Source organism: Urocitellus parryii, chromosome 6 (assembly GCF_045843805.1).
Source record: "Urocitellus parryii isolate mUroPar1 chromosome 6, mUroPar1.hap1, whole genome shotgun sequence".
Lineage (NCBI taxonomy): Eukaryota > Metazoa > Chordata > Mammalia > Rodentia > Sciuridae > Urocitellus > Urocitellus parryii.
The window spans coordinates 11,480,321-11,506,207 of record NC_135536.1 but is presented as its reverse complement, the minus strand read 5'-3'; the positions used below and the strand labels follow the sequence as shown (position 1 = coordinate 11,506,207).

The window sequence follows — 25,887 nt, the reverse complement described above, 5'->3', positions numbered from 1 at the left end:
AACATGATTAGCACATTCACTGGCAGGAACAAGATGGGTAGGGGTGATTGGTCAGTACAAAAGGGGTATTCGTTTGAACTGATTGGTTTGAGCCAAGAGGGGTGTACGTGCTGAACTACATGGTTTCCCAACTTGTTATCAACCACCATAAACCACTGGCATCCCAGGTATTTCCCTGTCTCATGCTGATTGGTGGCTGCTAGGGGGCTGCTATGGATCCCCACCTAGCCGGACTAAGTCAGGGACACCTGGCGCAGCAGATCTCTCCTGTTATTTGTAGATAAACAACTTAGCAGGGTGGGAATATGCCTAGGAGTGTTCTGTGGGTCTTTCCAAGGACTAAGGTTATGTCCCTTCCTTGGACAGGCTTTGCTCTGAGATAGAGGCTGGTTTTTCATTTCCTCTCCTGATTGGTTCTCCCACTTAGTGCCTTGTCCCCATCCATGGCGTTCAGGAAGTCCCTTGGCTTGTTGTACTTTAGCTTCCTGGACTCCTGCTGTGCTGCAGGCTCAGCTCCATGTCCCCAGGGATGGGGTGAGGCCCATGGGCCTCTGCTGAGGCCATACTTGCACCCATGCTTGGGGACCAGTCCCAGGCTGCCTTGTGCTCTGTTCCCAGCCCGGGTGCAGGGATCTCGTGAGGGCTGGGTGGGCCAGGGGTGGTGACACAGGTGCAGTTTAACCTGCAAGTGAGTGTCACATGTGTCTGCAGTGTGCCTCCTTCACCAGCGCCCAGGGCTGGGCTCATTACAGTGCACGCATGCCCTGCTCTGTGTCACACGTCCCAGCTGTGTGGCTCCTGGGTCCCAGGGAACCAGCCTGAGATGTGACAGAGAAAAGGAGCCTGCGGGAATGTGCCCTGAACTTCCAGTGCTGGCCCATTCCTATTCTGGGCCTTTCCACCAGAGCTCCCTCAGCTCCGCTGTTCAAGTTAATGAGACCAAGATGAAATCATTCTTCTCAGACCCAGAGAAAATTGGGACTGGCAAGGGATGGAGAGGGAGGGCTCCTGCCTGCTTCAGAAAGACCACAGGATGTTCCTCCTCTCTCCATGGTGCCTGCGGGCCTCCCGTGGATGCACACATGTGGAAACAAAGGTCTTTAGCATTCCTAAGACTATAACAATCAAGACAAGGTGCTCTCCACAGAACACTGTCCCAGCAAGGACGCATCCACCGCCAACACCTGCCTCAGGCCTCCCCCATTTTCTGTGTCCAAGAAGCTTATGTCAGTCGAGGCTCTGACCCTTGAAAACTTGCCCTTTCCTCAACCTCCTTGAAGAAGCCCATAGATGAACATGTCGAGCACCTGTGGCTGCAGTGTTGTGCTATTCCCAAGTTACCACTCTTCTTTGGAGAATCTCAGGTTGTTATTTGAGGTGGCTTCATCCATGGACAACCGGTTCTTGAACTCTCATGAAACTTTTTGCCTGAAAGTCCACGCCCTCATTCTTGGCCATGCAGTAGGAAGTGCTGGTGTGGCTGTCCCTGCCTGGACACTTATCTATGGAAGAGAATGTGCTGAAGAGGGAAGTCTCCAAGGGAGTGGTCTCTGCCTCGCTGGGCTGAGCACTGGACCTCATAGGACCTGGACAATACCAGAGGAACTGAGCAGTGAGCACTCTGTGGAAATGCAAGGTCATGCCCAGAAGCTCTGGCCCAAGGGATAGGGTCCACCCTCACCAGACATTGGCCAGTCTTGGTGGGGCCTTGGTCCTAATTTGGCTCAGAGATCTGGGCAGCTGCTGGGGGGGTCCTGGTCTAGGAATCTCCTTACATCAGTGCTCTTCTAGATGCTGTTGGGGTGTTTGTGGGTCACTTGTTCCTCCAGCTGCTGCCTCTTCTCTGGGTCAGCAGGATGAAGAAGGCGATGATGTCATTCACATAGTGCTCCCCCAGCACCCAGCTGGAAAGCTGCTGTCCCAGTGCATGTGTCCACCCAGGCGAGAGATCATGGGGACCTCAAGGGTCTCCTCATGCACTTGGAAGGGGTCCTCCAACAAGTGCTTGGCCTGGAATTCCTCATTCCATTGGCCTGCAGAGAGGGAAGGGGGCCCATCAGCCAGGGGCAAAGTGAAGGTTCAGGTAAGTGAGCAAGTAAGGCCTGAGTAACTGTCCCTCAAGGCTCCTTCTGAGCCTCAGCTTCAACTTCTGCAAAATGGGATGAGGCTGAAAGCATCAGGCTGCTAGGGAGCATGAGTGAGAAGCCCCAGAGATTGCAGAAGGCGATATCTATGTTTCAGGAATATTAGTGGAAACATGGAAGTACTTGGATTTGTGTACCAGGCTGATTCAGTAGTTGTGTGATTTATTTACTTACTTTTTGGTGCTAGGGATTGAACCCTGGGCCTTGCACAAGATAAGAACATGCTCCATCACTGAGGCATATGTCTAACCCTTTTCTGGTGATTCTTACGAAAAATTGGAAGCTGCTAAGCCATAACTAAGCATCGGTTTACTGAAGGTGGCCTGTCCTTGGCAGATGGCAGTTCAGACTGTACACACCTTCTGGGCACCCCTAAATCCTTGTCCTGGACCTGCATGTGAAGAGCAGATGCCTGGGCTGCCCCACCCCACTGGACAGCAGCTCCTTACTCTCTGGGCCAGAAGAATGGGCAGGTGCCACAGGGAACCCTGAGCACACATTTCTCAATGGTGCAGGGAGGGATGAGACCCACCCTAAGTCCCCACAGAGCTGGCCCCTCAGGTGTGCAGACTGTGGCCTGGGGCTCAGCACTGCAGGACTCTGCCCAGGAAAGAGAGAGCCAAGGTGGGGAGGAAGCAGGTCCTGGCCTTGACTCCCCTTCCCCTCCCTCAGGCCATTGCCCTGGAGCAGTGGAAGCTGCCTTAGGACCTGGGACCTGCAGAGTCCTGGCAGATGGGCAGGCAGAGTATCCACACCCTCTGCTTGGCTGTGATGTGACTTGCCCCCACAGTCCCAAGCTCTGTAAGTTGGGTATGCCTTTCAAACCTGGCTATATGGTATTGTTTTCTCTATAATTAGAAAAGGGAGTAGCACTTCAAGGAGGTGAGAAGGCAGGTCCAATACAAGAGCTGAGAAGTGGAGGCTGGATGACCCAGGCCTTCGATGCTCCAAAGCATGCAAGAAAAATCTTTATGCAAGACGTCTGGGGAAAGACACAGCTTCTTGCCTGGTGAATTCCATCTCCTTCCACAATAAGGTGGTTCCACCAACCTGAGCCGGCTCCAGTGAAACTATCCCAACTGGTGCTCAGAGTTCCTTCTTAAACTTTCCTGGAAAATTCAGAATGGAACGCTAAACATCCAAATTACTTTTGCATCTATGTTCATCAGGAATATTGGTCTGTAGTTTCCTTTTGTCATTTTTCTTTGTCTGGCTTTGGTGTCAGAGTGAAACTGGCTTCATAGGATGAATCTGGGAGTGTTCCTTCCCTTTCTGATTCATGGGATAATTTGAAGAAGATTGACATTAGTTCTTCTTTAAAGACTCAGGTAAAATTCAGCTGAGACTCCATCTCGTCCTGCGCTTTCCTTCATTGGAAGACTTTTAATTGCAGCTTCAATCTTCTTGCTTGATATTGATCTGTTTAGGCTTTCTATGACTTCTCAGTTCAATTTGGGTAGGTCACATGTATCTAGAAATTCATCAATGACTTCTATATTTTCCAATTTATTGGAATATAAAATTTTAAAATACTTCCTAATGATTTTCTGGATTTCATAAAGGTCTGTGGAGATATCTCCTTTATCATCTGTCCCTCTCTCTCTCTCTCTCATTTAATTTAGTTCTGCTCTTTTGTTTGTTAGTTTGACTAATTTAAAAAATCAATCTCATTTATCTTTTCAAAGTACTAGTTCTTTTTGCATTGATCCTTTATATTGTTTTCTCATTTTCAATTTTATTAATTTCAGTTCTGATTTTATTTCCTGTCTTCTAGTGGTTTAGGAAGTCTTTTGTTCTTGCTTTTCTAGGGACTTGAGGTACAACATTAAAGTATTTATTTGGAATTTTTATATTTTTTAATATAGGCATTTGGTGCTATAAACATTTTTCTTAGAACTTCCTTCATACTGTTGGAGAGATTTTGACAGATTGTGTCTCAGTTTGCATAGTATTGCTTTTTGTGGGCTCTTTAGCCCTATTTTTCCAATGTACCCCTTGAATAAGCACTTTTACCCAAATTAAACCCTCCCAATATAGCTGCTGTAACTCTGGGTTTCCTTTGCTAGGAAACAAAGGACAGTCTCACCTATCCTCTGGCCCAAGTCCAGTTCTGTCTGACCCCTTCTGACTGGGCCTCCTACAAGATGCAGTCCTGTTTCTGTTGTGACACCACAGGTGGTGTCACAACAGAAAACCTGGGTTCAAAACCCAAAGTAAAAGACTAAGAACACTTACCTGACGTCTTTAGCTGCACCCAATTCAGTTAACTATTGAATTTGATTCCTCTCTGAAGCCACTTCAGTGCTGTTTGACAGAGGCAAGTGCCCAGTCTTCCCTAGCTGAGTGCAATGAACCAAAGTTGAGGGGAGAGGAGAGTCTGCTGAGACACCCACAGGGCTCAGGACACACCATGAGTGGAGTTGGAGGTCTGTGACTTCACACTACCCAGATGCACTCACTGCAGGGGACAACTGGCTCAAGAGGCCCTGGCTGGTAGGGCTCATCTGATACAGGTGAGCCAGTGTCCTCGTGGTTCTCATTCCTGGAATCATAGGGACACGGGCAGTATCCCTTGTGACCCAAGGAGGAAATGCATTATGCATTGGTGCAGCATGGCACTCTGGGAGGAGGAGAGGAGTGAGGTGTGGACTCAAACAGGGCCCCTGAAGCAGGATCAGGCCCTTGTTAGTTAGGTGATCTTGAGCAAGACAGCTCCTTCTCTGAACCTGTCTATTTGCAGAACGAGGGTGTGAGAGCAGAGCTGCTGCCAGTGGAGCAGCACAGAGTTTCCACGGGGAGGATGCGGGAGAGTGATTGACAGCATCTCCTGGTGCAGGACCCCGGGGGAGAGCTCACAGTGCGGAACTACATCTCTACACGGGCAGCTGCCGAGCCACCATGGAAAAGCTGATTTCACTCTCTGGTTTAACCTCACACCAACTCTAAGTAGTTTTTAGTAACCAAGATGAAGACATGTGGCTCAGAGAACATTGCTCACGTTACCCAGATCACACAGCAGGGACAGGATGAGAGTGGACTTCCAGCCAGGTCTTTAGGACTTCTGAAGTCACCCTCTGTGATCCATGAGATTCATTTAGCCAGAGGCATTTCAAGAGGCTGGAAGTCTTCTTGTGAGCCAATCGGAGACTGGATACTTGTTTGGGGACCAGATGTAATAATTGATTAGAATGATTATGTGAGCTTGATGGTATCTCACCATTTTGAATTAAATATAACAATTAAATATGATTCAACCTTGAGTTTTCTGTCTGGATTTATCCTCTGAGTGGACAGGACATTATTCCAAGATGAGGGTCCACAGGAAAAGAACATCCTGGGAGAGCCCAGGCAACAGGAGCCTTTGGCTAGGGACCTGTGGGCTCCCAGCTACTTCAGCCCAGCAGCCTTGAGGGTGGAAGGGGCCAGGGCGTGCCATGGCAGGGCTGCTCCAGGACAGCCTGGGCCACCCACCAGACCTCCTGCTGTCCTGAGGACCCGGGGGACCCTGGAGGAGGCGCCAGGTGCACGCGCACCAGTGAGAGCCCAGGCAGGGCAGGAGGACTGGGGTCCCAGGGGGGCTGTCCTTGCCCTGCCACAGCCAACGCAGCCTGCCGTGACCTTTAGGAGCCATCCCTGGGACCATAGCACAGGACTAGTGTTGAGAGCCACAGCCGAAGGGGCCCCAGCAAACTTCCAGCTGCCAGCAAACTTCCATCTGCCAGCTGATGATTGGCTCACAGGGGCCCCAGCAAAATTCTAGCTGCCAACTGATTGGCTCCTCTGCGGTGATGCTGGTTGGGCTGTTTCCCCGCCCTTTCAGACCACAGAGCTGCTCATTGGGGGACTTTTTTGGCTCCACCCACATGACCCAGCCAATCGGCCTCAAGAGTAGGAGGGGTGGGGGAGGTGGAGAGGCTTGTGGGAAGCCGGTGGTGGCAGTTGGGCTCTGAGGGTTTTTCCTGAAGAGCTATGTGGTGCGGTGTGTGTGGTTCTAAAAATAAAGTTCGTTTCTTTTGACAAGTGGCTCCTGAATTGTGCCCAGCCAGACTGCAGCAACTAGGGAGAGGGGACATAGGGTAAGTGGCCTGGGGACCTGGGGACCTGGGGCCTGGTGGGCTTGAGGGGGAGACAGTGACACAGAGCCCCTCCTGCTCACTGGGGACAGGGTCTTCCAAGAGGGGATGTGTGAGCCTCCTGGGCAGCTATGGAAAGACAAGGACAGAGGTCAGTGTCCTGGCCCAGCCCATTGAGGAAGGCTCCTCACACCTCCTCCAACCCCCCTAGGATATGCCCTGGGAGGCCAGCGGCCAGGTCTGGGGAGGGGACAGTGTGGTGAGAAGGGTCACCTCCCTGCTGTGGCTGTAGTCACAGCTGCTCAAAGCCAGGGTGTGAGCGGCCAGGTCTGGGCACAGAGGGTCATGGTTGGATGTGGGGTGTCCCCAGAGCTCACGAGGGAGACACTGCAGAAGGTTCAGAGGAGAAGTGAGGGTTGTGAGGGCCTAAAGCCCATCAGTGATCCTCCCTGAGGGGTTACCTGGGGGTCACTGAGGGAGGTGGGGTGGCTGGAGGGGAGGGCACTGGGGACATGGGATGTGGCTGGAGGGGGAGGGCACTGGGGACATGGCTCTGGGGTTATATTTGTATCTGGTCAGTGGAGTCTCTGTGCTTCCCTCCCCCCACTCTTCCCCCATGGGGGTCAGCCTCCCCTTGGGCCCTGAGGAATGGACCTGGCTGTGTGTGGACTGACACCTCTGCCACCGTGAGCCCCCGGTAAACGTTTCCTCCTCTGAAATTGTTTTAGTCAGAGGAGCACAAAGGCTGACTAACAGGAAGAGGCCTGTTGGGTGGGTGTGTGGCCACCACAAAGTGGGAGGGGGCACGGGGTGTTAGATGGACCCTGGGCCTTGGGCTGCTGTTGAACCACAGACCCCCTCAGGATTCCCAGACAGGCCTGGAGATCTCCGGCATGGACGTTCCCAGGGCTCACAGGTCATGGCCTCAGCCACTCAGGCCCACACAGCTGACACAGTGTCACTGAGAAGTGCTGTGACATGGAGTCTTCACATGACCTCAGGACACAGGGAGACACAGAGACATAGGGTGTAGGATTTGCAGGCCACCTGCAGACATTGGACAGACCAACCTGTTTAATGTCACTAAGTAGGTGGCTTGGCCAGGAGGGGAGGGTTCTAAGCCTGAGACAAGCTATTTCTCTATGGGATTCACTATTTTGCCACCAAAGAGGGGAAAGTTGGTGTACTCATCCCTAATGATGAGCAAGAAGGGCCTGTTGAACTGGACAGTGGGGGCCTTAAACAAGGTGTTTTCTTCCCATTTGGCATCCCCTGCGGCCACTGTCTCTTCCTTGTCGAAGGTCAGCACAGCCTTATGCAGGGCCTGGAGGGGAGAGAAGCAGAGGGGCTCTGAGGTCCTGCTGCCCCACCCCAGGCTGCAGCAAGGCCCCACGTGGGAGCCTCCTACCAACAGGACCTCACCAGGGCCTTCCTGCTGGACCAGCCTGTCCTGTCCTAGGCTCCCTGTGGGTCACTCAGGTCCCCCCACCCATCTCAACCTCTGCCTGACTAGGCCTGCTCCCTTCCCCCTCCTTTCTTGACCTCCATTTCTTCTGCCCTTGGATGTGACCTCAGGGGCACAAGAGGAAGACCATCAGCCTCCACATCACCTCCACATGTAGGGCTAGGAACTCTTCAGCACAGGGACTATGGTGGTGACCTTCCCAGTGCCCAAACCTCAAAAGGGAGCCACCCACATGGACCTGCAGTTTCCCTTGGTCCCCTCCTGTTTTCCTGAGTAAGTGGCCCATTTGAGTGGACTCAGTAATAATTCAGATTTGCTGGTTCACAAGTATCTCTAAAGGTCACAGGTGGAAGATTCCAGAACATTCTATGAAGTCACTGAGCCTAAGCCTCTCTGAGTAAATGTGAGTAAACGGAAGCCCAAAGACTCAATGGCCCTGGGAAAGGAAGAGGCCAAGGGTCAGTGGGCCCCTCAGGGGAGGTCCCTGCAAGGCCAACTGCACTGGAGGCCACCTCCCAGGCTCTGTCCTCCTCCCTGTCAGAGCTAGTGAAACTCTGCATCCTCAGGAGGACCCACCTGGCACTTGCTGTGTCCCTTGGCCCCTCCATCAGCCTCAGGCCTGAGCAGGTCCCCACCACTCTGGCCTGCAGACCCCTGGACCATGGCCATCCTCACCTGGGAGAGCCTCAGGGGAGCGTCCTCCGTGATCCCAGACAGGTCAGCCTCATGGCTGAAGACCTTGCTGATGCCCAGACTTCTCAGGACGGGCTTCAGATCGATGGTTCCAGAGATGGACAGTCTGGGGAAGTGTAAATTGGCTGGCCTGGTATGAAGGTGGGAAATGAGGGCATTTCACAGGGTTTCTGGCTTCTGCTGGGCCCCACCATGCTGTGAAAGTGTTTCCTCTCCTGATTGGTTCTCCCACTTAGCGCCCTGTCCCCATCCTCAGCAGAACAGGAAGTCACTGGCTTGTGTACTTTAGCTTCCTGGACCCGTGCTGTGCTGCAGGCTCAGCTCCTTGTCCCCAAGATGGAGTGAGGCCCAGGGACTGTGCTGAGGCCCCACACTGGCACCTGAGCTCAGGGACCAGTGCCAGGCTGCCTTGTGCTCTGCTCCCAGCCTGGGTGTGGTGCGTTCAGGAGGGCAGGGTGGGCCAGTGGTGGTGACCACCCAGGGGCTGTTAACCTGCAGGTTCAGGTGTCATATCTACCTGGAGTGAATCCTGCATCATTGCCAGGGCTGGGCTCATTACCATGCCCCTGTGCCCTGCTCTGGGCCTCATGCCCCAGCTCTGTGGCTTCTGGGGCTGATGAAGCAGCCTGAGATGCGACAGAGAAACAGAACCTGTGGGAACGTGCCCTGAGATCCCAGTGCTGCCTGTTCCTGTTCTGGGCCTTTCCATGCAGGCACTTTCCCCGAGCACCATGGCTGGTACTCAGGGAAGTCCTCTCTCATGCTGCCCTAGCCTGCAGGCCCACGCCCTTGTCCTTGGTCCTGACACAACGTGCTGGCATTGCTGTTCATGCCCCCAGGTGAAGGGCAGGGTGCTGACCTTGGAGGGCAGTGAAGTCCTCAAGCCAGTCTCTGGGTCTGCACTCCCCTGTCACTCACCCTTCCCTGAGCCTGGCTCACACTGATGGGAAGCACAGCTGCTGAGCCTGTACCACAGGGCCCTGCGCAGGGGACAGGCCCCCTGCCAGCCATCACTGGCAGCTCCTGGGTGGGCTCCTGGACGGGGCATCACCTGATGTAGATCTTTCTCAGGATATCTTCAAAATGCTTGGGGGTCAGTTTTTTCTCCACCTGCAGCATCCTCCCTGGGTCTGGCAGGATGGCGAAGGCGGTGGTGTCACCCAGGTAGTGCTGAACCAGCACCCAGCTGGACAGCTCCTTGTCGCGGTGCAGGAAGAAGTTGCCCAGGCAGTGGATCATGGGCACCTTGATGGTCATCTTCCTGTTCACGTGAAAGTTCTCTACGATGTGCCGCTCAGCATTGGGCTCCTCATTCCATTTGCCTGGAGGGAGGGAGGGAGGCAGGGAGGGAGGGGGTGAGATGTAGGTTGGGCACTAAACAGCCACCAGGGCGCCCTGAGTCCCCTTCCTGTGAAGCTCCTCTCTCAGCCTCAGTTTCAGTGTCTGTCAAATGGGATGAAGATGGAAACAGGCTGCTCAAGGTTTATGTGGAAGTAATGGAAAGCCAGAGGGGGTTTTAGGATTTGGATAGAGTCAGGCTTAATGTGAAAACCCAACTCCAAACCGACATGGCTCTAGGTGGATTTTATGTGGATTTAATAGTACCCGGAGGTGCTAAGAACACTGATGGCAGTATCGCCCCTGGGTGCTTCTTTCCCAACTGTTCCCTGTCCCTCGTGGATACATGGTTTTGTCTGTATTCAGGACAGCCCTAAGTCCTCGTCCTGGACCCATGTGAAGCCCAGAGCTCCCCCTGTGCTGGACAACAGTGCCTGACCCTCACAAGCAGCAGAGTGGCAGGTGCCACAGGGAAGTCTGAGCCCCTATTTCTCATTGGGCAGGAGGAGGTGGTGCTGGGCGGGACAAGAGCTGCCCTAAGTCCCCGCAGAGCTGGCCCCTCAGTTGTGCTGCCAGGTCCTGGGGCTCAGCACTGGACTCCACCTAGGAACAAGGGAGCCAGGGTGGGAGGAAGCTGACCCTGTCCTTGACCTGCTGGCCTCACCTGACCATTGCCCTGGGACAGTGGAAGCTGCCTTAGGAGCTGGGGCCCTGGAGTCCTGGCAGGTGGGCAGGCTGAGGGTCCATGCCAGCTACTTATCTGTGTTGAGTCCCCACAGTGTCATGCTTTGAGTGACTTAACAACAGAATATTGTCTTACTCATGACATGATAAGACAGTCACATCCCAAAGAGGCGACATGGCTCCTCTATAGTCAAAGTCAATGAGTGGTGCAGGCAGGATTTGAACCCAGGTCTTGCACACCCCAGCTGCCAAACTCCACAACAAGAGTTGTTCCAAGGACTTTCCATGAAAGGCTACTCTCTCCCACCACGTGCTACCACTTGCATTTGTGGCATTCTAGTTAGGAACCATCACATGTGTCCCTCCCTCTTGGGGATCCCCAGTGAGCAGGAGGACAGACAGGGCTCTGACAGGTCCTGCAGAGAAGATGACCCATGAGCAGCTTGAGCTCCTCCCTCCCGAGCCTCCTTGGTTCACAGAATGGATTTCCTAGTGGAAACCCAAGGAGGCCAAGTGGAGAGGCCCTGCCCTATTCCTTTCTGCATCGTGAAGGAGAGTTTAACAAGAGGAAGCCTCAAGGACACTTTGGTCATTTCACAGGAACCAGCTCAGGCTGGAGGCACCTCACCATGGAAGGAAATGTAGTTCAGCAGGGCAAGAGCCGTGTCGTTCTCCAGATGGGTGACCAGACCCGTCACTGTCCTTTGGGTTTTCTGCTGCACGTGACTGTTGATCTGTTTCTCGGCTTCATGGGTGTTCCTGAAGTCGACGGGGACAATCTCTGAGTGGTACAGATTCTTGGTGTCTTGGACAAACTGATCCACAAGCTTTAGGCTGCTGTGGATGAAGAGGCTGCTGCCCGTGGTCAGCTGGCGATGTTGGCTAGACTGCTGGAAGTTCTGGAGGAGATGCTGGAAGCACTCATGGATCTTAGCCTCCGGAGTCTCCGTGAGATTCAGCTTCAGGCCCTCCAGGATCTGGGTGTGAGTGTCACCTTTGGTCCCCAGGGAGAGCATGGCAAAGGCCATCGCGATGCTCACTGGGGAGAATAAGATATTGCTGTGTCTTGACCATGTGGCTGGCTCCCTGTATAAGGTGAAGGCCATGTCAATGACCTTGGAGGAGACATTGTGGCAGGTTAAATGTTCCTCATGCTCGTGGCCATGATCAGATGATTGGGCCTCCTGGGGATCTTGAACCTGGGAGCCTGGGGCCAGGCAGCACAGGCCTACCAGCAAGAGGAGGCCCCATGAGACGGAGGATGGCATCGTCCTGCAAGACAGAGAAGGGGGGGCCATGTCCTGAGCACAGGCCAAGACAACTCCCCTGCCCAGTGATGGACACCAAGCAAAAGAGTCAGCTGACTGACCATGTGCCAGGTGCCCAGCCCACGAAGGTGCTGCCCACCTCTTCATCTGCAGTGACGATGGTGCACCTGAAAGGCACAGAGGGGTCTAACCTCACAGTGAGCTATCAAGAGAGTAGAGCCTGGACCAGGCCCTGGGGAGGTGAGCAGGTCTAGATAAGGCCACTAGGGTGCACCCCCATGATTGAATCTGGGGGTCTAATTAGATGAAAGACCAGAAGAGACACACACCTGCTCCCTGAGTCTGGCTACGTGACCCCCGTGCCGCCTCATGACATCTGGCCATCAAGAGAGCCCTCAGCAGATATGGACCCTTGCCATGAACCTGAGCCATGAGTCCCAATAAACCTGTCCTCACCAGGATCCACCCAACACAGGATGCACTCAGTCCTCATCATGGAAAAGAATCAGAAAATTATCAAAATGAACATGATGCTGTTCCTCTGGTGGCCTCTGCCCAGCTATCACCTGTGTTCACACTTTACTTTTTTGCACAGTTCTACACCTGCCTCCAGGTGTCAGGGCCCTGCATATATATAGCCAAGGTCCTATCAGCAGCCCAATGCTCTGTCCTGGCCACCAATATTGTCACAGACCCTTTGTGCACATGATGAAGCTTTCTCTCTGGAAGATCAGCATTTGGGGCAGGAAGAGATTTAAACAGACCCGAGTTCTAATCCAGATTGCCAAGAGCAGCTGTGCCCACCCACAGGGCACAGTGGAACCTCTCTGAACCTCATCTTTCAAAAAGGACGGGGACAATTAAATTAAATAAAGGTTGATACCAAACTTACATCCAGATCAGACCTGGGAGGGCAGCTCCTGGGACAGAGGTGGTGGGCTTTGTGAACCCACAGCCTTCAGAATGGCAAGGGGCTGGCGCATGGGACACAAAGCCATGAACCTAGTGAGAAAGAGCAAGGAGAGGGCTGAAAGGGCAGCCAGGTCACCGAGGAGTTAGGAATACACCTCTCCTGGATCTCCAGCAGGAGATGAAGGGCAGAGGCCACTGGGGCCAGAGGGTGGGTCAGTGAGTGCAGGGGACAGGACCCTGGAACTCCTCGGGGTCTGAGGATCCAGCTGATAGTCTGAGCTCCAAGGGCCCCCTCTCTCCGTGAGGAGGCTGGGGACATGCAGTGCAGGAGCCACGGTCTGGGTCTCTGGCTCAGGCTGGATTCCCAAAGCAGCAGGGTAAGGGGAGGGGGCAGAGGCCCAGCTGGAGAAGAGGACAGGGCTGCCCAGGTCACCTCCTCCACCCTCTGCAGGGCAGAGACCAGCAAGGACAGGAGGCTCAGAGCCAGTGCATGTGTGGAGGGGCCACAGGAGAAGTCACCACGTCAGCTCCCGCCCCAGCATTCACCCCAAGGCCCACTGTGTGCTGGGGCGGCAGAGCCAGGCCCTCACCCTCCCAGAGTCTCTCAGCAGCACGGCCAAGGCCAGGCACCTGGGCTCAGATGAGACCTGCCAGTGGTCCTGAGCTGTGCCCACCTCAGCTTCTCCTGGGTGGACCTCAGATGCTGGAGCAGGCAGGAGGCTATGAGCACCTCCCAAGTCAGCTCAGGAGGTGATGGGGGAGGACTTACTGTGCATCCCGGGGAGCCACAGGGAGACTCACTGGCTGCCCTGCACCAGGAGCTGTCCCTCACTCACACACACCCCTCAGGGACTTATAGTCCACCTTAGGAGTGTGGGGACACTGAGTTCCTGTGGGAGCAGGAGCCTTCTGTGCTGGACATCAGCCTGGGGCACCTCCTGAAGCTGGCCAGGTGTCTGCCTGCAAGGTGCCCCTGTCACCTGAGGCCTTGCTGTCCTCCCTGACTGGGCAGTGCAGTGGAACCAGCTGGTGCTAGGCCATCAGGAGGGGGAGGTGGGAGGAGCCTTGTGGCCCTCCCTGACCTGGGGGTTCTCTCTGCGGAGCCACACCTCAGAGGTGTGGGAAAGCAGCAGATATGTCCTGCTCAGAGCCATGCCCTGCTGGGCCGCTGGCACATGCCTGTAATCCCAGCAGCCGAAGAAGCATGAGGATTGCAAGTTCAAAGTCAGTCTGAGCAATTTAGGAAGGCCATAAGCAACTAAGCAAGACCCAGTGTCTAAATAAAATATACAAAGGCTGAGGTGGGGGTGGGGTGTGGCTCAGTAGTTAAATGCCTCTGGGCTCAATCCCTGGCACAAAAAAGAAAAAAAAATGTTGTCCTACACCTGATCCTACACCTGATCTGTGTAGACATTCACCTATTTACTCACCTGAAGTTACAGGGCTCTTTCCTTTCTTATTTTTTAGTACCAGGGTTTGAACCCAGGATGTTCTATCACTGAACCACAACCCCAGTCCTTTTAATTTTTGATTTTGAGACAGGGTCTCACTAAGATGCTGAGGCTGGCCTTGACCTTGCAGTGCTCCTACCCCAGCTTCCTGTGTCCTAGGCTCTAAAGCCATAGGAGGAGATGACAGTCCAGGGCCAGGTGGCACAGAGGCCCAGGGTTCAACTGGGGAAGGATCTACTTTATAGTCCCAGGAATCCTCAGGAGTTCCTGAGCCCTCGTCCCTAATTTCTACATCTGTTCCCAGTGACCACCTAAAGGCTGAATGGATACTCTTAGGAAACAAACCTCCTCTCCCACACCTGCACCCTCCCCTCCCTCTCCTCCTGCTACCACAGCTCCTCTGCCCCTGCTGCAGAATCCTCCTCCATCCCTCTCCCCCTGCTTTCCCTCCTCCTCTCCTGCAGTCATGCCTCCTCTACCCACCTCTTCTACTGATACAAGCCTTCCCCCTTCCTCTCGATGGATCCCTCCCCCCACTCAATCCTCTCTTCTCCTATCAGTGCCCACACCTGGTCCCACCAGGTCGTCTTACCAGATAACCCAAAGCTCAACCAAGCTGAGGAGGGCCCTCAAACTCCTATCCAAGATCTGGTGACAATGGCCTCTAAAGTCTGTAATGCCCGGGAGCAATCGGCTGAACCAACCAGGCAGGCTCCATTGCAGACAAAGGTAACACTGCAAACCCAGGCCTCGGCTATGGCCCTGAGGCCCAGGGCTCCAGCGAGAGCTTCATGGGGAAGCCAGCATCCCTCTCCGCCAGGGGATGGTTCAAATGTGGATGAGAAGTCACTGGGCTCTCCAATGCCCAAACCCATGCCCCCTCCAGGCTGAGCCCCACCTGTAAGCAGACAGGACATTAGAAGAGGACTGCCCCATGGCTGGCCCTTCCTTGGCGTCTCCACATGGGGCATGACCAGCAGAAGGTTCCTTCTCTTGAACTATTGGGGTTCGCAGAAGACTGAAGAAGCCCAGACTCGAGGACAGCCTTATCCCTTGCTGAGCCTAGGATAATGCACCAGGTAGTGGGTAAGTCCATAACCTTCCTTGTGGACATGGGGGATTACCTATTCTGTTTTGCCTGCCCACTCTGGGTCTCTGTCTCCTTCCCATGTCTCGGTTATGGGGATTGATGGCAAACCTCCTTCCCAAACGTAACTGCTAAGCTGGCCTGTTCCCTGGAGGGACATCCTTTCACATACTCTTTTCTGGTCATCCTGTCTGGTTCCAGTCTTAGGCAGAGATGTTCTCCTGCTGAGAGCCACAGCCAATCAGGATGGAGCCAGAAGGAGTGGTTAGAGGTGACACCACCAAGCCATTAAGATGATGATAATTAAATTATAATTGCTGTGACTGGATGATGCTGGATTGAAACAGGCTGTGTATTGAGTTGTATATGGACCCTGCTGTCCAGCAATAGGGCAGCTCCAGCAATAGGGCAGCTCTGGGAACAGGGTGGCTCCTGTTGCCCTGGGCACCCACTCCTTTGGAGTTCCTGTTGAGTACTCGCAGGGTTCCTGTGGAGTTCGTATGGAGCCCCGTGGAGGGTGAGAGAGTTCCCGGGAAATGTGCGTGTGGAGTACTGGTGGAGTTCGGGGAATAAAGTAGTTCCTATTTGAACCTACAAGTGCCTCGTGGCAGCTTGGTTATTTTGTGCCCAGCCAGACTGTGGCATTTGGTGGCCCGTGTTGGGGACCCCGAAGCTTGGGGTAAGTGAAATTGCTAGCCCCTGAGGGAGGGCGAAAGAATGGGTGACCATTTCAAAAAACAATGTATTCTTGTTTTGATTTTTTGTTTGTTTGTTTGTTTCAAGCTGCCTGTCCCTAGAACTTTCTCAGGCGAACTAAGGAAAATGGTTGGCTCAAGGTTTGAAGTTGTTCGCCCCTGAGGAAGAGATAGAGATAGACCACAAATGCACATGTTAAGAAAATAGAAAAACTGATACAACAATTTTTTCTTTCTTTTTGCTTCGGTCTTGTTTTGTGTTATCTTGTTGGGTTGTGTTATTTTTATAGCAGAAATATGGAATTAAAAATTAGTAAAAAACAAACTGAAAGAGTGTTAAGTAAATTGTTAGAGGAAGGAGGCACCCCAGTAAAATCAAGAACAATTAGGGCATACGTTGATACAATACAAAAATGTAGCCCATTAAAGAGGGGTTGTTAAATATATCACAATGGAACCATCATGGTGAAGATTTAAAAAGGATAGAAAATGACAGCCCCGGAATTCTGCCAGTTGGCACATTACCGTTATGGACGTTGCTACAATCTTGTTTGCTTAGTCAAGGAGAAGACATTCTAAAATGATCAAGTAAAAGAGAAGGTCTCTCTAGCTAGTCAGACAGAGGAAGAAAATTTAAAGGAGGAAGGAATATCAGGGGAAAAGTTACAACAGGAGACTGCTACTAACACTGTTCTATCACCAGAGGGCGGAAGTGTCCAACCAATAGCTCCACCTATGGAGACAACATATGCTGGGGGGCCCCCAACCCCCGTAGTTGATAGATGGGATCCTGAGACAGGACCTCAAAGATTAGCATGCCCTGTATTTGAGAAGGTAGGAGGGCAGCGAATTCACCATGCTCTAGATTTCAAAACAGTGAAGCAGCTAAAAGAGGCTGTAACAATCTATGGCCCTCAAGAACCCTTCACTGTAGGCATGGTCGAATCCATTACCAACTTGGACATGACGCCAGCAGATTAGGCTAGCATGTGTAAATCTGTGCTAAATGGAGGATAATATTTGTTATGGAAGGTTGCCAATCAGGAATTTTGCACGGAGACGGCTAGGTGAAATGCAGCAGCCAGTTATCCTCAGAGAAATCTATATATGTTGTTAGGAAAGGGACCTTATGAGGGTCAGCTGCAACAAATTGCATATGAACCTGCCGTATACTCACAAATTGCTGCAGATGCGGTTAGGGCATGGAAGACTTTACAAGGACATGGAGATTTACAAGGTCAATTATCTAAGGTAATACAAGGAGCTAATGAAACTTATGCTGAATTTGTAGATAGGCTTATTCAAACAGCTACCAGAGTTTTTGGGGATACAGAACACGCAATGCCATTAATTAATCAGCTAGCCTTTGAACAAGCAAATCGATGGTGCAAGGAGGCCATTAGACCATGGAAACATGAAGATTTAAACACATATATTAAATTATGTAGAGACATTAATGAACAGGGGCAAGTCTTGGCAGCTGCAGTACAACAGGCTTTAGATGCCAGGCCAAAAACATGCTACAATTGTGAACAAACAGGACATTTTAAAAGGAGTTGCCCCATGGGAGGAGAGTTTAACAAAACTAGGTATCAAAGAATTAGAATACCAGGTATTTTCCCATGATGCCATAGAGGGAGACATTGGGCTAATGAATGACGTTCTCAAACCACCATAGAGGGTACTCCGTTATCAAAAAACGAACAAGGACCAGGTATTTACCCACAATATCGTGGAGAAAAGCATCAGGCTCCATTGCCAAAAAACGGACAGGAGGGCCCAATGCTCCGGGGCCCATGACCACAAATATACAGGGCACTGGAGGAACCCAGAAACACCATGGAGGAACCCAGAAACACCATAAGGGTAGTGCCCAGGACACATTATCCATTAGATGCCTCATTAGACAAACCAGAGGGAGCACAGGATTGGACATCTGCGCCTCTGCCAGAGCAGTACTAACTCCAGAGATGGGAGTTCAAATCATTCCCACAGGGGTAAAAGGACCTCTTCCCCAAGGAACAGGAGACTTATTATTGGGATGCAGTTCTTCTACTCTAAAAGGACTTGTCGGGTAATTGATCCCGATTATGAAGGTGAAATAAAAATAATAGCCAGTTCTCCAAGGGGTATATCAGTAATTTCACCAGGGGATAGAATAGCACAGTTATTAATAATACCTAGCCTGCATGATAAATTTTCCAGCCGTACTATAGAAAGAGGTTCAAGGGGGATTAGGCTCCACAGGTGTAGATTGGGCTATGCTTTCTTTAAATTTAGATTCTTGCCCCATGCTAAAACTAAATATTCAAGGACACGAATTTAATGGGCTATTGGATACAGGTGCAGACCTTAGCATCATCTCTCGTCAAGAATGGCCAAAACATTGGCTCTTACAACAAGCCACTCAAACGCTTCGAGGCCTAGGAGTGGCGACTAATCCTCATAGAAGCACAATGGAATTAGATTGGAAGGATCCTGAAGGATGTGAAGGAACTATACAGCCATATGTATTGGATCATCTTCCTATATATTTATGGGGACGAGATGTCCTAGATCAATTAGCACTAATGCTGCACCCCTCCCCTGACTCAGGCAATGGCAAGGCCTTACTGAGGTGGATGGCACAAGGCATCCATCCTCTGGAGGAGTGCAGTATGTTTCTGGGAATGGGCTAATTTGTTTTTGTATTCCTTTAATAAGTATAGTTGCGATTTCTCATATGACCATTAAGTATGAAGGAAAAATCATGACTTTCCCAATTAATGCAACTACTTCTAAAGCATAGATCTGTTTGCTCTAAATGCAATGATTCAGCTGTGGAGTGTAAATTGTTAATGTCTAATGAAAAACTCCCTGTATTCCTGTCAAGGAAGTTTTTGAGAAATTAAATTAAAATCTAGAGAAGAAAAATTAATGTTAAGAAGACAGATTAGTGCTTAGTACTGGGCAACTTGTTCTTGTTCCTGTGCACAATGGTTTGTGCTCTTACTTTTGTTTGATTAAAAGTAATAACAAGTCAACCACTTGCCGTAACCATGGCACCGGTTCCAGTCAGTAAGTCAAGAAAGAATAGTCAAGGTATAGGCCAATAGTTTGGGACATTTGTAACTATTATTAAAAGTTAACTAGGCAGAAACAGCTCAAAGCAAATCTCGAACTGAAAGTACAGATGCTTGCTTATGCATAAGCCAAGATACATTCTTCTATTCTAATTGTAGCTACGTAATATTTTGTTTTGTTTGAATAATGATTCCTGTTTTGTAACCACAAAGTACTGTAAGCCTGCCAAAATGAAAAGTATATATAATCAACTTCACAAGTAAAGATTGGGATCAACACCTTCACTTTGGTGTCTGTGTTGTTTCTCCACCCCCTCTTTCGCCGACTCCTCACCATCCGTTCGTCTCCTGAGACCCCCTGTTGGAGCTGGTCTCCAACACACTAACATTAACAAATAACATCAATCCAAATGCGCCCACTATTATGGCTACACAAGGTTTTAGGAAAGGAAAAGGATTAGGAGAAAAAGGACAAAGTATAGTGGCACCTATACAAATAGATCAAGAAATAGAGAGACATGGATTGGGTTTTCAGGAGAGGTCACTGAGACAATAAAAATTACTTGGAAATCAGAAAGACCAGTATGGGTTCCTCTGTGGCCCCTGACTAAAGAAAAGATACAAGCAGCCCATGACCTGGTCAAACAACAATTAGCAGAGGGACATATATAACCTTCCGTATCTCCCCATAATACTCCCATTTTGGTTATCAAAAAGAAATCTGGTAAATGGAGATTATTGCAAGATTTAAGAACCATTAATAATGAGGTAATTATTATGGGACACATGACATACATATTTTCTCTACACTAGAAGAAGCTACAAATTTTCATAAAATGTTCCATGTCAATGCAAATACTTTAAAAAGGCATTTTAAAATAACTAAGTAAAAAGCTAGACAAATAATAAAACAATTTCAAAATTGTGTGACCTTTTTACCACAAGTTAATCTTGGAGTCAATCCTAGAGGACTGATTCCTAACCATATTTGGCAGATGGACATCACACACTTGCCAGAATTTGGAAAATTATAATATTTGCATGTTACAGTTGATGCTTCTTCCAGATTTTTGTTGGGCTCCCTTCATGCTGGAGAAAAAACTAAAGATATTATAGCTCATTGCTTACAAAATTTTGCCACTGTGGGCGTTCCAAAACAGTTAAAAACAGATAATGCCCCTGGTTATACTTCTACCTCTTTTAAACAATTTTGCTCATCATTTGGCATTACTCATATAACAGGAATCCCATACAATCCACAGGGACAAGGCATAGTTGAAAGAGCTCATCAAAGTATTAAAATGTACTTATTAAAGCAAAAAGAGGGAATTGGGAAGGGGTATATATCCCCCAAAGATAAACTTAAAATAACCCTTTTTACTCTAAACTTTTAAAATTTGGATTCATCAGGGCTTAGTGCTGCAGAAAGGCATATGTGTCCACAAAATGTACATAAGCCCAAGGTACTTTCGAAGGATATTCTAACAGGACAATGGAAAGGTACTGATCCAGTGATTTTCTGGAGTCGGGGGTCTGTTTGTATGTTTCCACAGGGAGAACAGTAGCCAATTTGGATTCCAGAGAGATTAACTAAAGCAATTTCTACAGACCAAAAAGAAGATGATTTGGCTCAAATCCATAACAGCTGATATCCAGAACTCCAGTTTAGCTATCCTTACATCTGCGACAGTGGTTCTCCCACACCTGGAGGCTTATGAAACCAGGATGCTTTTTTCAATATCTATTTTATTATTGCCCTTTCCCACATCATGAAGTTCTATTTTGTTTTTTGAGCTCATACAGACCTAGGTTAATGTTTTTCTGATCAGTTCTATTTTTTTGACTGTGGAGTTTTTAAACATTGCAATGGAGATTTCACCTGTGAAAAGCTACAAGGCCTTTACTATTATGTGTTGTATTATTGTATTATGTGTGCACACTTGTGTTTTGTGTTGTATGTCTGTATGTGCATATGTCCATATATCATATATGAGGAGAGCTCATTAAAAAATGGATCCAAAAATATTTTTTATTATTCAAGTGAATTTAATGGTTTAATTTAAATTGGTAAACAGCTGTTGAGGATTATTTTAAAGTGTGAACAAAAAAGGAGGTTAACAAATCTATTTGTTTACTTTCACTTTTCCTTTTCATTATATCTAATTCTATTCAGGATACTAAATTGTTTAGAAAATTGCTTTTTTTTTAGTGCTTGCTGGAATGTTACATAATTTTTTTAGCCATCATTGCCAGAATTCCTATATTCATCCCAGTGCTGGTGAAGACAAAGATAAAACCAAACTACAGCTTCTGCGATAGCCATCACAACAAACTGTTTAAACTGATGCATCAATGAATAATGTAACTCAACAAGTGATGCTCAATCAAGGAGTCAATTTACTTTGGGAGGAAATGGACACATTAATGGATTCTTTTGCTTTGAACTGCTTGAAGAACTTGCCTGGACTATGTATCACTTGTATACATTGTGAACAATCTGTTGGTACAGCTACTTGTGGTAGTGCCAGGGTATCTTTGCTGATGGTGTCATCAGTGATACAATTTTTCCAAAAGGAGCCATCATTTGGCTTGGTGTCGTGGAATTTTGCATCCTCCTCCTTTCTGCTTGTGATGCTTTAAAATTTGGGGGCCAACAGAGGTGAGGCAAAGAACCTCACCCCCACACTGGTGCAAAGGCCTATCCACAAGTATGGTTGTATGCTCTAAAATTTGGGGGCCAACAGAGGTGAGGCAAAGAACCTCACTGATGCAAAGGCCTATCCACAGGTGTAGCTGTATGCTGGGCCGGTAGTCAATGACAGGTAAGATCCAATTGCAATGGTACCAACCTAAGACAGGAGGCTGACGCCTTGAGGTTAGCTCATCTGATGACAGGTAAGGGACAGGTAATGTCCACATGTAGTATTGGACAACCTAAGACAGGCACAGTCCGTAAGCCACATGCTTGTTGTTTAATTAAACAGAAGGGGGGAGATGCTGAGAGCCACAGCTGAGTCGGGATGGTGCCAGAAGGAGAGGTTAAGAGGTGACACCACCAAGCCATTAAGATGATGATAATTAAATTATAATTGCTGTGAATGGATGATGCTGGATTGAAACAGGCTGTGTATTGAGTTGTATATGGACCCTGCTGTCCAGCAATAGGGTGGCTCCAGCAATAGGGCAGCTCCGGGCATAGGGTGGCTCCTGCTGCCCTGGGCGCCCGCCAATTTAGAGTTCCCGTTGAGTTCTCGCAGGGTTCCTGTGGAGTTTGCGCGGAGCCCGGTGGAGGGTGAGAGAGTTCCCGGGAAGTGTGCGCGTGGAGTGCTGGTGGAGTTCGGTGAATAAAGTAGTTCCTATTTGAACCTACAAGTGCCTCCTGGCTGCTCGGTTATTTTGTGCCCAACCAGACTGCGGCATTCTCCAATTACTAGGCAGGGCCCAGGTCTCTGAGATGCAGTCTGTTTGGTGAGGGGTTTTTGTAGAGGCTGCTGAGTGGGTGGATAATCAGGGTGGAAGTATTTTGAAGACGCCAACACTCTGCACCAAGCAGCCTGCAAGCAGGAGTGGCTCTGATTGTCCCATGTTCTCCACGGTGCAGGAGGCACACCCCGTAAGTATTTCAAAATGAATGTATGGGCACCTGGAGCAACAGTGTCCCTTTACCATTCCTGCCTGTCCTGGGTAGGGGTGCAGTTTCTGTCAGTGTCTGAGGTTTGGTGACTCAGAGCTGGACAAGACTTAGATCATGCCTGGTCACCTTCACCTGGCCTCCTGCGTGTGTCCTCTCCTGTGGGATCATGGGTCCTATAACCACATCTCAGTCCAAGGAAGGCAAAGGCCTGTAAGGACGATCGAAGAGGAGGACAGAGGCCAAGTGGGGCAGAGGCCAGCTTGGGGGATTGGAGGTCATGCCAGAGGCCCCACGCAACTCACTGGGGCTGCTGACCGCCTGGAGGACATAGTGTCTAAGACACGGGGACAAAGAACCCGCCAAAGTCCATGGTAACCAATGTGCAGCTACTTGGGGTCTTGGCAGGAAACTGGGCACAGCAACCTCTGTCTCCCTGGCACAGACAGCACGTGACTGGGAGAGCCCTGGGAGGAGCCTCCGGCTCTGCTAGGGTGCAGGACAGGTGGACGAGGAGCCAGGATGCAATGGAGGACTGAGCCACCCTCCAACTACCCCCCAAGAATACCACCACCCATCTTCTTCTGCCTCTCATCTTTACTCTAATAACCCAATGGTACCTACCATGCCATTGCCCCCAACCTACTCGATCCCGAGGTCTGGGACATCTCCAAGCCCGACATAGCCTCCTACCACAAGCCAGTTCGTATCCAGTTGGACCTCAAACTAAATTTCCTTCATGTCCCCAATTTCCCATCTCCAAAATCCACCCAATATGGGAAAATGTCCCAGCCTGAGTCCTTCAAACACTGGTTTTAGACCCCTGTTGTCTGTGACAGGCAGAGACAGAGCCCAGGTCTGAGGCCACTATGCTCTTCAGAAGGACCGTTCAGAAGCTCTGCCCACATCCACCAGGTCCCTCCTGGTTCCCACCAAGCTGGTGAAGTCCCCTCTGGGGCTAGAAGGTCTCCCAAGTAGAGTCCTGCCTCCTTTAGTGACAGGCAGGTTTAGAATTTTTAAAATGGGGTCAAAGGACAGAGGCTCTGGCTTCTTCCTCCCCTTCCCTCCCCTGAACCCTCAGGTGGCAGCTGGCCAGGTCCTCTCCTGTCCTCTCCCTCACAATGCCAGGGCGAGGCCACATTGAGATCTGTGGGCGGCTTCCCAGGGCTGTGGGCTGCTGAGGCAGGGGGAGGCCACTCCATGAGGGCACAGGCTCTTCCTAGGGAAGCACTGGGTGCCACCAAGCACAGGTGCCAGCGATTCTCGTGGTTTAGGAGGAATTACTGCTCATGAGTCCAGGAAGGGACAGAAGAGTGGGTGAGGGTTGGAGGAACAGGGTGAGCCATGAGGTCAGGTTGCCACTCACTAGCCATGGGACAGTGACAACATAGGAGAAGGGTAGCTGCCATGAAACTCGGTTTTCTCCTTGGGACTTGGAAAAGCACAGATATCTGCTGAGGGCATCACGGTGCGGCCACTAGGATTCAGGGAGAGAGACACTGGGACAGCACTTTCCAAGGAGTGCCCTTGTCCCCACCTGCTCTATTCAGAAGTCTGGGAGGCCTGAGGCCACGTTTGAGGTGACTCTCAGGGCACCTCCAATGTGGGCTGTACCATCAGCAATGAGGATAGAGGCTCAGAGAGGTCTGACAGGCTCACTCAGGTCACACAGCTGCTATGTGTTAAGATCCAGGTCTTGGGACACTCACATGTCACTTCATTCTGGGTGACTGATGACGTTCATATCACTGGAAGTGTATGTGCAGGTTGGAGGTCCCTGTGTAGAGACCTAGAGATCCTGTTTCTTCTTCAGGGAGAGTTCAGACCCATTGATAGTGGTGCCATGTGATGGCAGAGACGTGACTGTTCAGACTGTAAAGAGGACCCTGTCAGGACTCCACCTAGGGCGTCATGTCCACCCTCCTCCCATGAGAGGTGAGGGGTGATGCTGAGATGGCCCTGGGGTGTCAGTGTGGCCACGGGAGAAGGGGACCCCGAGCCCTGGGCTCCCCGCTACTTTAGCCCAGCAGCCTTGAGGGTGGAAGGGGCCAGGGCGCCCCATGGCAGGGCTGCTCCAGGACAGCCTGGGCCACCCACCAGAACTCCTGCTGTCCTGAGGACCCGGGGACCCTGGAGGAGGGGCCAGGTGCACGTGCCCCAGTGAGAGCCCAGGCAGGGCAGGAGGGCTGGGGTCCCAGGGGGCTGTCCTTGCCCTGCCACAGCCAACGTGGCCTGCCGTGACCTTTAGGAGCCATCCCTGGGGCCATGGCACAGGACTAGGAAGAGGGGACATAGGGTAAATGGCCTGGGGTCTGGGGTCTGGGGCCTGGTGGGCTTGAGGGGGAGACAGTGACACAGAGCCCCTCCTGCTCACTGGGGACAGAGGCTCTTCCAAGAGGGGACGTGTGAGCCTCCTGGGCAGCTATGGAAAGACAAGGACAGAGGTCAGTGTCCTGGCCCAGCCCATTGAGGAAGGCTCCTCACACCTCCTCCAACCCCCCTCAGGACATGCCCTGGGAGGCCAGCGGCCAGGTCTGGGGAGGGGACAGTGTGGTGAGAGGGGTCACCTCCCTGCTGTGGCTGTAGTCACAGCTGCTCAAAGCCAGGGTGTGAGCGGCCAGGTCTGGGCACAGAGGGTCATGGTTGGATGTGGGGTGTCCCTAAAGCTCATGAGGGAGACACTGCAGAAGGTTCAGAGGAGAAGTGAGGGTTGTGAGGGCCTAAAGCCCATCAGTGATCCTCCCTGAGGGGTTACCTGGGGGTCACTGAGGGAGGTGGGGTGGCTGGAGGGGAGGGCACTGGGGACATGGGATGTGGCTGGAGGGGAGGGCACTGGGGACATGGCTCTGGGGTTATATTTGTATCTGGTCAGTGGAGTCTCCGTGCTTCCTGATCCCCACGTGAGCCGCTTCCCTCCCCCCACTCTTCCCCCATGGGGGTCAGCCTCCCCTTGGGCCCTGAGGAATGGACCTGGCTGTGTGTGGACTGACACCTCTGCCACCGTGAGCCCCCGGTAAACGTTTCCTCCTCTGAAATTGTCCTGGTCCAGTCTTTAGTCAGAGCAGCAGAGGAAAACCAGAGGGGCAGCGTGGGGTGGGCATGGCCAGCGCAGGGATGGGGGTTGTTGCAGGGGGCAGTATGAGTGGTGAGGAAGAGGTGCTGGGTGGACCCTGAACCTCAGGCTGCTGGTGGGCCATAGACCTCCTCAGGATTTGCATACAGCACTAGAGTTCTCAGGCATAGATATGTCCAGGCCCAACAAGATGTGGCCTCAGCCTGTCACCATTGACCAGCACACACCTGACGCAGTGTCACTGAGTGGTGCAGTGACCAGGAGTCCTCACACGACCTCAGGACACAGAGGGAGACACAGAGACCACAGTG

At 51.1% G+C, this 25,887-nt stretch overlaps 1 protein-coding gene across 1 annotated transcript; it reads right to left on the bottom strand.

Moving 5' to 3' along the window:
- Nucleotides 1-7,349: 7,349 nt before the first annotated feature.
- LOC144255392 (alpha-1-antitrypsin-related protein-like) lies at nt 7,350-11,665 on the bottom strand. Its single transcript, XM_077800025.1, has 4 exons — nt 11,026-11,665; nt 9,427-9,697; nt 8,358-8,505; nt 7,350-7,541 (listed from the first exon to the last, which is right to left on the bottom strand). Exons 1-4 carry the CDS (start codon nt 11,663-11,665, stop codon nt 7,350-7,352), a joined length of 1,251 nt encoding a protein of 416 aa, XP_077656151.1.
- Nucleotides 11,666-25,887: the final 14,222 nt, after the last annotated feature.

What these genes read in the sequence shown, in the direction of transcription:
- LOC144255392 (XM_077800025.1), bottom strand. Translation starts at nt 11,665, where the DNA reads ATGCCATCCTCCGTCTCATGGGGCCTCCTCTTGCTGGTAGGCCTGTGC. An exon ending in GAACTACATTTCCTTCCATG is followed by an intron (nt 9,698 to 11,025) that starts GTGAGGTGCCTC and finishes CCCTCCCTCCAG; the next exon opens with GCAAATGGAATGAGGAGCCC. An exon ending in CTCCCCTGAGGCTCTCCCAG is followed by an intron (nt 7,542 to 8,357) that starts GTGAGGATGGCC and finishes TCTCCCCTCCAG; the next exon opens with GCCCTGCATAAGGCTGTGCT.